Source organism: Gnatocerus cornutus, chromosome 4 (genome assembly GCF_029298725.1).
Source record: "Gnatocerus cornutus isolate USDA-ARS CGAHR chromosome 4, icGnaCorn1.1, whole genome shotgun sequence".
Classification (NCBI taxonomy): domain Eukaryota; kingdom Metazoa; phylum Arthropoda; class Insecta; order Coleoptera; family Tenebrionidae; genus Gnatocerus; species Gnatocerus cornutus.
In genome coordinates, this window is record NC_142236.1 from 15,722,561 (window position 1) to 15,733,645 (window position 11,085).

General features: G+C 35.1%; 1 protein-coding gene across 1 annotated transcript; it reads right to left on the reverse strand.

Moving 5' to 3' along the window:
- Window positions 1–7,244: 7,244 nt before the first annotated feature.
- Window positions 7,245–7,750, reverse strand: LOC148176411 (uncharacterized). Its single transcript, XM_088035097.1, has 2 exons — window positions 7,584–7,750; window positions 7,245–7,531 (listed from the first exon to the last, which is right to left on the reverse strand). Exons 1-2 carry the CDS (start codon window positions 7,597–7,599, stop codon window positions 7,245–7,247), a joined length of 303 nt encoding a protein of 100 aa, XP_087891223.1. The 5' UTR covers window positions 7,600–7,750.
- Window positions 7,751–11,085: the final 3,335 nt, after the last annotated feature.

The following is an 11,085-nucleotide window of genomic DNA, read 5'->3' on the forward strand; positions in this document are numbered from 1 at the left end:
CTGCGCTGCACTCAAAACTCATTTCTTTCTTGATACAAGTTGAAAGGTGATAAAGAGGGTTTGAAACACTGTTGAGTCAGTCTGGGAGACTTCCGTGACTTTCGAGCGTTCAGATTTTGCCCGATCTGTTATCATCTTCGAGGTTTTCTTTGTTTTTTGGCTATCCTCCTCTTCACTGTCGCTTGTCAAAAAAGAAAAAAAAGAGAATAATGAAATGACAAAGCTGAATAAATAAAATTTTTTTTATTAAACTTACCAATAGATTGACTCTCTTCGATATTTCACGGATGGTCAACCCGGCCGCTCGGCAACCGAAAATAAAACTCCTGGTTTTCAATGTCAAGTTCTTTTGCTCTGGCAAATGTAGCATCTTGGTGAAAATTTACAATTTAATTTTCTCAAATATTTACTGCATATAAATAGGAGTAAAAAATAATCCGAGAAGATAATGATGATGCGTGACATTTGCACTCAAAGACACAGGTTTTTAAACAATTTTAGAAATTTTTATCGCTTATGATTTCAAAATCCAAAAAAAAACATAACTAAAGTATTCTCAAATATACTTTGCTAAAGTAACCCAAAAGGTTTAAGGTTATATAGCAGCAGTAAAATTATCCCATTGTGTAAAATTTAACTTGTCTACAATAGAAAACGTGGAACGTGTATTTTACATAATTATAAAGAATTTTCGAATCCTAACACAAATACATATAAGTAATTCAAAATGTAATATTAACATAATGCTTCTGAATTTGTGAAATGAATTATAAACATTCGTTTCCTTCTCATTGTTTTCTCATACGCAAAATTAGTTTTCTATCGCAATCCAATTTTGCTGTTTAATTAATCCACAAATAGGTATTTTTCAGAATCTTTTGTAAGGAGTCTGTTTGCCTATTTGTTCTTAATTCTTTAATTCTTAGAAAAAGTGGGGACTTTAAGTGGAATATTAAAATGTCGTTAAACTAAAAGGAGTGGTAATATGTATAAAGAGAACCGGTAAGTACGAAAAATCATTTTGAAGTTAACTGTTTGACGAATTTTGCTCACTTTGTTTTCTTTACGACCTATTTCATGATGTGGCAACCTTGGTTAGATCAATCTAATGAAGATGAAAATGATGATTTTATCGACGTAATTGGTGTAGAGCCAATGGACGTTCCAGAGCAAAACTTGTTAAAAGAAGGTAAGTGAAGAAAACCATTATTTTTATTTATTATCAATTCATTATTTTAAATAAAATTTAGATATTTTTCTTACGGACCTAATATTTATAAATGGAATTAATAACTACAAAATTTGTTTTTTCTTTAGGTGCTAGCGAGGTGCGAAAATATTTGTGCAATTCTGCAAAGGACTTGGTCAGAAAAGTCTGTAAAAACTTGATTAACCGGGGAGAGAAAGCACCTGTCCAGGTTACATCTGAATTAACGAAAATACCATATCGGACAGTTCAGCGCATCATCAAGTCTACCGGAGAAAACTGTGGACCAAATAGGCGTCACCGACTGAAAGTCCACGAAAAATTCAGTGAACCAGAATTAGATTTTGTTCGATCCATCATTTACACGATGTATAAAGAAAAGCAAGTTCCAACGGTAATGGCTGTTAGAGAAAGACTCATTCAAGCTAAGTTCCCAGCAAATTTTTGCGTGGATACTATGCGTAACTTATTAAGAGCCATTGGTTTTAGATACAAAATTTTGGACAAACGGTGTTCCATAATGAACACACCTCGTTTAGTGACGTGGAGAGTGGAATTTATATCCAAAATTAGACAATTTAGGGATTTGGGAAAAAACATTGTCTACATTGATGAAACGTGGTACGATAGTCACGATGTCGTAAAACGAGGTTGGGTTGACGGATCCAAGAAATGTTTTTTTGAAACGCCACCAAATAGAGGAAAGAGGATCATCATCTTGGCAGCAGGTAATAAAAATGGATTTATTCCTAATTCATTTGTTTTAGCGACCAAAAACATAAAGGACAGCAGCGCAGATTACCACGATGATATGAACAATCAAATTTTCGAGGATTGGTTCAAGAATCGGCTTCTTCCAGAATTAACACCGAACTCTGTAATTGTTCTGGATAACGCTTCGTACCACTCCAGACAAGACCGAAAAATCCCAACTAAATCTTCAAAAAAGGATGCCTTATTGAAATTCGTCCAGGAAGAGAACATTCCCATTCCCGAAGGTCTAAAGCAGACAAAAAAGAATTTGGTTGCTTTAATTACACAAAGTGACGTGGATAAGTCCAAATCATATGCGATTGACAACTTTGCTGAAAACTGTGGACACCAGGTTTTGCGACTTCCACCATACCACTGTGTGCTAAATCCCATTGAGTTGGTGTGGAGCCAACTCAAACACCGAGTTAGGAAGGGTAATTTAACGCCAAATTTGACTAATTCTGTCGTTAATTTGATCCGCGAAGAGGCTCAAAAAATTGACGGTGTTCTTTGGTCCAATTGTATTGACCACACAGTTCACGTGGAAAACAATTTCCTAGGTCGAAATGACTTTCCAGAACTCATCATAAACACTAATGATGACAGTGATGATTCTGATGTGGAATGATTAATTTGTAGTTTTTTTATAACTTTATATAAATTTCATAATTTTTGTTTAATTTTTAATTAGATAGATAGGATTAGGATGTTCTTTATATTTTTTTTATATAATTATGCAAATACACATGTTCCAGCATTATTTTTTCGTTCTTATCGTAAAAACTTGATGTCTCTCGGTTTTTTCAAATTAATAAACAAAAAATAAAAGCTTATCAACCTCATTAAAAAAACACGGTGAAGGGATCAACAATCAATAATTTTAATTTTCGGACACAATAGCCTATTTACACCCTCCACATTATGAGTGCAATAAGATAATATTCGACTCTAAAAGTCAGGTACGCCATGGTAAAAGCGGCTCACTATAGCATCAGTTTGATTGGGGTTGCTGAGGCGCAACTCTGATTTGGAATGCCGCAAGTCAACATGAAATCGGGCCCACAGACCTTGTCTGTAAAAACGCAGTGCACAAAAAACTTATCTGTTGAATTCACTTTCATTTGGGAGTTTAAATTAATTTATTATTATTATTATTATTATTTCAGAAATTATGGACAACAAATTCTGTAAACTCGATTTTTAGACAAGTGCCGTTTTTATGAAAAATGTATGGACTAATTTAAAACAAGAAATAAGTAAATAAAATCAAATTTGAATAAGAAACACAGAAAATCTTACCTTTTTCGTGTTGATAAAACTTTACCAGTCCATTAATAAAATTAAAGAAGGTGTTCAAAGTGACTATTATTCGTATTTTCACTACAACACTGTACACGAGGATACCTCATTGTGATATGAACTGATCAACTACAGAGATAACTTCAAGCTCGCCAAGTCTTATGGCAGAGTTTGTCACATTTTAAAGCAATCTCGTGTCTCTTCTGTCTGATGCGCAGATGATAGTAGATGGACACCAATCGCTAAACTGTCAGAAGTCAGTCAAACAGGAAACTGTCAACGCCTAGAGCTTTTTCGACTATTAGCATATGTAAATTTTTAAAATTTTGTCTCTAAGACGATTTTGGGGGTGACCACCATTGTTGCCGGATCCTGTAATTAGAGATAAAAAATTTTTAATTCTTAATACACTTGCTACAAGTGTTTTTGATGTTTGTTACCGAGAGCGACCAGTTAGGTCTTTACCTGTTTATACCCAATAACAGTTTATTACAGTTGGGCGGAACATCAATAATCCCCCACAGAGGGCTATATATCATCATTGAAAAGTACTATCTTTGCTGATGGCTGTACTGTTAGTTGCCTATTTTTGATTTGTTTTTTTATTAATATCTTTAAAATTATAACATAAAAAACAAAAATGTCACCTCCATAGAGGTTTCAATTCTCTACAAGTTGGTGTTTTTTAACATCGTATGTTGCTTCATATTCCTTAAAAACGAAAAATGGGATTTTCAGTATTTAATTAATTAAGTCAAATCCTTCACTTTTTCAAAATTCAAAGATGTCACCTCCATAGTTCTACCCAAGACGCACACACACAAAAGTCAAGCAATTTTTCAAAGTCCAATATGCGCCTTAAAAACGAAAAATCGTAAGCGTAGAACCTTAAATCAAAGAGTTTTATTTACGTTAATCTGAATGCGAAGTGGTTAAAATTGCAATAAAATTACAATTTATGTTAATTATTATCATTTGGATAATGATCAACATAAATTGTGATTTTAATGTAATTCATAAAAATTACTTTAAATCACGACCTGCTGTATACTGGGCTATTCACATAACTGTACGACCTGAAATTTCAAAAAATGCAACCAACAATACATTTCCAGTGTTGACTTGGGTTTTCTAAATTAAAATTTCAAAAATATCATCAGAGGTGCTTTATATCAACCAGTGGTGTCATAAAGATTTGACAATTTTTGCAAACTAAATTTAGTACTCCTAGTTATCATTATCTTCGCGAAAATGTTCTAACGGAGAAAAGTGACATGATGATGCTGTAGCGGCTGCAGATTTATATGCACAAAGAATCCTGACCGTGCTGCACACCCAACAGACATTTTCCGAAAATTGGAAAAAGATTTAAGAGAAAACTGGCCCCAACAGAAACGAGTTAGAACTTAAACAGCCACAGGTATGGAGAATGGAGTTGCGGTACTTCAAGATGTTACAGAAAATCCGCACGTCAGTCAAAATTTTGTGGCACGTCAAGTTGGAACCAGTCTATCTTCAGTTTCAAGAATAATTTCTGCTAACAAATGTCATCTATACCATATCATGTAGGTTTAAGACCTGTAGGACCTGGAAGATTTCAAAGCAAAGATTACGGCCTGTAGATCGGTAACACCAGAAATTTTGAAACGCGTGCGGCGATCCTTTATGAACAGAATAGCTTGTTGCGAAGCAAAGAATGGGCAGCATCTTTAACACTTGTTACGATGATTTGTTTCCAATTTTGTTATCTTAATAAATTGTTGAACAATAAATGTCAGTGTGATGAATTTTTCAAATGTCTAGCATCAACCATGCAGGCATCGTTGATCGATTTTAGATATTTCAGTTTACTAAAAGCGAAGGTTGTTTTGAAAATGTATACTTCATACCAATTGATAGTGAGGTCCAAATGTCAAACTTGGCCCGAAATTTGGGACTATCCCAAAAAATTGTGTAGAGGAATGTATGTACTTCATAGGGACATTTTTATACACCAAAAGTTGACGACCTTGTCTGACAGCACTTTGACAGAAACGTCATTATTTGTAAACATTGACAATTAGCATATTTACGTATTTACGGAAATTTGAAGTTATTTCAAAATTGGAATGGCTTTTGAATGGTTTTCAAAGAAGTGGATTCTTTTTCTAGATGTTGACAATGAAATTATAAAGTTTGCGTGGCCCGTTGTCGTATGACTGAAATATTTAAGTTGTTAACTTATTAGAAGAACTGATTAGAAGTGAAACACATGGAGAATTTAGCAAAGCTTTTAATGTTTACATAGTCAACTATAAGATGTTCAATTCGTATTTAGGTAAATTCTAACTACCTCAACCATCGAGGATTTTGAATTGCTGAATTTGAATACGTCTATACCTCACATATCAAAGATTTCATGTTATTTTAGTGTAGGAAATAAAATGTCGTCTTTTTTCAAATTATGACCAATTGTCATGGGATTCACTCTGAGGTGCGGTTGTCAGCACAAAACTTCCCATTGCAAAGAAGTTTAACAAAGTTGTGTCCCTTTAATGGTGCATTTTTAAGATTTGTAGCAATTAGACGGTTCCAAAAGCGTTTTCCTTTACAAAAGTGATCACTTTTTTTAACGATATCGTATGTGTACACCAAACAAACTTTGCAATAACCAAACTATCAAATAGAAAGAAATTGAATGTGGCCTGACATACACCAAACATTAGGTCTACCTTTCTTGAATGGTGAAACTTACAGAACAGTGAAGTTCATGGTGGCCAGACAATATTCCTTTGTAACCATTGAACTCTCATCTATAGTTTATGCTCTAAAATTTTAAACAACATAATGACTCTCATGTGAAACCTTAAATGTCAACTTACACATTGGTACAGAGCAAATGAAGACCGAAATTGCTTTTTTTTAACGTTGGCGCAAGCATTTTCATCCGCTTACAATCCACTTTTTGAAAACCAGAAAATGTCAACAATTAAAACATTGACTGCGTCATCCCCCTCTACTTCATTTGCAAGTAATACCAACTTTTCCAAAATTTCCTAGCATAGTACAATACACTGCTCAATGTGTATATACTTTTTAACACTAAAATGGGGGCCACACTATCAATTGGTATGAAATATATAATAGGTTGCATTTTTTGAAATTACAGGTCGTATAGTTATGTGACTAGCCCTGTATTTACGACCTGTGCATTCGTGCAGATCGACAGTTTCTTCGCATATGCTTTGGAAAGCGCCACTGCTCGGGCACTTTTGGGAATATTTTACCATATAGGGATTATTACCAACATTGTTTTTGACATTTCAAATTTGAAGTTTGAATTTTCAAATTATTACACGTTGTTTGTCGCTTTTTCAAGTTTTCGTTGTGTGCTCTGTTTACGATCGTTACTTTGTTCTACGTTTGTGTTTTTTGTAGCTTTCAAAAGTCAAAAAACTTACTATAGTCAGAATTTTATAACTTTGGTTTAACTCCGCCTACCTTTTGGGCCAATTGAATTTTAGCTGAAAGTCTGATTTACTCTGCAACATTTTGATAGTTCGTTGATATTTGCGAAAAGCCGGAGTAGAAATATCCAAAAATTAGAAGACGAAACACCATCAAAATCGACGAAGTTTACACGATTAATTGAATTCCCGCAAAACTGCAAATCTTCTTGACACGTGTGACACTTTAGTTGTCAGATTTTTTATTATGTTGGGTAAAGGAGGCCAGCCATTCCTTGATTCGACAAATTCAAATCGTCATTTGTTTATGTGGGCGGAGTTAAACCAAAGTTACAAAATTCCATAAATCAAACACTTTAGATGAGTAAGTACGGTGTAGTAGGCGGAATGAAAACACTAGCGCCAAAGTGTTTGTGGGGAGAATTAAAATTGAATTACGATTAGTATTACTATTATTTTTATTGTAGTTTCACTTAAGATCAAATAACCCAAAAATCGCTGTTGTAATTTTTATTTCTTAGTAGTACGTACACTGCACTTTAACTGATGTTCTTGAATAGTTTTATGTATGTTGGGAACAGCCAATCTTGCAAACGACTAGTTTTCCCACGGTGTGATCCATTCACTGATAACATTTTCCAGTTTCTTCCTGTTGATTGATTATCGGTTTCGTTATTCATTCTTCTTGGCGATTTTTCGCTAGAACTCTGGTCTATCCATCTATGTATAAGTCCACATCTCAAAACTTTACATTGTCCTTTATTTTGAGCGTTCATCCTTCCATTTTGTGCCTGTTCATCTGGACAAGAGAATCTCTTGTTTATTCCTAGATAATTGAATGTGTTAACTCGGTTTAGGGAATCATTATTTTAGTATACCTTTCTTTCCTGGCATATTATCTTCGATATTTTGTTAATGAAGAACTTGTTCATTCCTGATGAAAACAGTTCAGTTTGTTTATTCTTTATAGCTGATGATGGTACCTGGACCTGATGTACGTAATGTAGAAAATTGATGTCCTCTGGCTTCAATTACTGTTAAATCAATTCTTGGGCTCGGATTTACAACTGATTTGAACGTTTTGGAGAATGATAATGTGACAACACCACACATTTGTCTGCGCAGTTTGTAAGTTTGTAACAACCATAACGCCCAATGCTCCTAGCAACCAGTTCGGCCAATCAGAATCATTAGAATCATTCACGTGGCATTTGCAGCGACCGCAGCGGTATCTCACAATTGTGGGGGAAAGTTTTAGCAAAGTTTCAAACCTTCCAAATTTAATCCCGGCCCTCTTAGGGGAACTTTCTCGTCTAAAGTGTTTGGTTAATGCAAAATTCCGACTATAATCCCAAAATTCAATTTGTCAAAAGCGCCCGAGCAGTAGCGCCCTCCTCGGCAAAAAAATGCGTTTTCTCGGAAACATTCTTGATACGGGGAAATGAGATTATGCACAGGCCGTAGATATACAGTTAGGTCGTGCTTTGAATAATGAAACCCCAGACCAGTTTTTAAATCGAGCGCCTTTTGACAAGTAGCGGCATCTACACGAACCAGGTTCCAAAGTCGACCAGACAAGTTCTCAGGAGTAGAAAAATGCATCTAGAAGTTATCTCTGTCAACTGTTATAATTATATGAGTTTTGACAGTACAGGTGTTTACAACTCAAAGATTTTGGTTCGCGTTTACCTTTACTAATGGTATCTTTAAATTATAAATTGAACGCACAATCAAAACTAATCATCCTGCAGAGTTTTTTTCTTTTTGACTGCGAAAGCCTGCAACTACCACTGTTAAAGGGGGTTGGGGAGTAGATCGAACGACTGTTGGTTCAATACTGAATTTATTTTATAAAAAATTGTGCTGATTAAAAACTTAATAATACATTGAACTTAATTATGAGTATGTACGATTGCTGCTGGTCACTGACCGGGTTGAAGAACCTGCTGAACGACAAAAATGCACATATTGCATTTTGGCAAATAGTAAAAATTATTAATCTGTTTAAGCGATTAAACATATTGGCGACTCGACGACTGGAACTGGACACATCCTTGTCGGTGATCGCTTCCTGTACGTCAGAGATTCTTCTTGTGTGCCGTGTTGTGTGTGGTCAGGGTGTCCATAGTACATCTGCAACAATTGCTGACCACAGTATTCTATTCACATTATAGACAACATAAAAGTAAAAAAAGTAATTGTTTTAAAGTAAAAGTAAAAGTGTTGAACGTAAATATCGTAAAATGCCATATTTTCTAACTATCCAATAATATTTAATTAAAAAACCCCAACTTATTTTACCGCTAATTTAAATTCCACCAATTTCTACACTATGTATTAGTTCCCAAACTAAGAGACTCGAATCCTTCTAGAGGATCTGCTACTAATCGATTCAGAGGCCTCAACTCAACACCTGCCTCGGCCTTTTGCTGACGCTTGCCTCTTGAGTTTCTTCTTTTTTCCCTTAATTTCTTCACTGTCCAAATTGTCACTCCAATTGTTATTCCAATTGCTGCAAGCATGCTTGTCGTGAGAATGCTTGTGACTGTCGAATGATGTCCTCTTGTTCCTCTTCCCATAAATCTTTGAGATTGTCGTCTGGTTGTATTTCTTCTTCATCCAGTCTCCGGGTTCCAGTTCTAGTTTTTGACATAGTCAAATTTACCGCGACCGGTCGGATGTAACCACCTACTACTGGTAGAGTTTCTACTATTTTCGCTGTTAGTAAGGTCTTCTTTGTCGTTATTACACAATGCTGTGCAATTGAGATTATTCCGTATGTTTGAATTTTGGTTTCTTCTCTTTTTCCATTGCAGATCACTGCAATTTTTGTAATGACTGGCGTGACAAACAACCATGTATTTTTAGTGTATAATCTTTTCCACATTATTGACGTAATTTTCTTTTTTTTGACTGGACAATTTGATGATATGTCTGTCCTGTTGTATAGCGTGTCGATCACACAATTCGGATTATTCTCAATGCTTCGAATTATGGATGGGGAACATATGTATGTTTGTTTTCTTTTCAGTATGCAATTTTTTAAATCCGTTTCACTGATTTGAAAGTACCGTTGTGTGTCGTAGTCAATTGCAATGATGTCTGTATCTACATCTAATTCCCAGTAGGTATTGTTTTTGATTTTTATTGGAATCGGATTCGGCTTCACAAGTTCAAATTCAACAATTTCTGCCATTGCAAAATATCCATACACCGACGTGATGTTGTTTTCATGACGAACTTCTTCTCGTATTATTGGTTGTGACACAATTTCGATGTTTTGTGGTAACCTTTTTCCGGCTTCCTCTAACGCTTCTTGTAACTGTGCAGGTGAGATTATTTCATACAGATTTCCTTCACTCACTTGTAGTCGAGATAAACTACGATAGTGTTGTAATACTTCTTGTATAAAATTGTTTGCTACTTGATAAACACTTAGCATGTGGATTTCTAACTTGGATCTCTCTACCTTGCTGTACCAATATTGCATTCCTTCTACCGCTTCTAAGGCCTTACCTAATTTTACTTGATATTGTTTCAACCTTTCGTTTATCCGAATTTCTGTTTCGTTGAATTTCGTTAGTGCGTGTAACATGAACCTTGTTTGTTGATTTGATGCTTGAATAAGATCCTTTTGATTGTTGGCTAATGATTCGATGTTCCTGTACACCTCATCATTTACACCAAAAATTGACGTTAAAATGGTGCCAAAAACTCCTCTTTTTGTCTGTTTCTTGTTGTAATGTCTAAGCCCTTTTTGATCCATTCCAACTGTCTTGTTTCCTGTTCAAGATGATTGATTAATGTCTTACATTCGATGTCTTCAGCCAGCTCATTCATTTTCTGACATAATTTTTTTATCTCCCGTACTATGCTTTGTCCTGTTAGAGAGTCGTTCTTCCATTTTGAATCTTCAAATTGTATTTCAACCTTGAGTAATCCTCTATCAATTCTTGCAGTTCCGAGGTGTTCAATATAGAATCCAGGCTCTGGATATTCTATGTTATACATCTTCTCTGCCCTTGCCTTCCCAAAATGTAGTAGAAACAACAACGCTATCGTCACTACTTTCCATCGCGAGCAGTTTGTGTAGTTTCTTTTTTGTTGAGTTTGTTCTGTTTTTGTTTCTCTCCTTTGTAATTTTCCCTTTTCTTCATCTTCTCCCGGTAGGGGAATCAGTTTGTGAATTGGACGTTTCAACTCCGCGCCTTCTGCTCTTTTCACTGTTGCTACTCGTACTACGCCTTGATTATCTGCATGTGTATCTGTAATTCGTGCTAGTGGCCATTTACTTGGACTAACGTTATCTTCCTTTATCAACACCACTTGTCCCACCTTGACATTGCTTTCTTGATTCTTCCACTTATACATTTGTTGCAA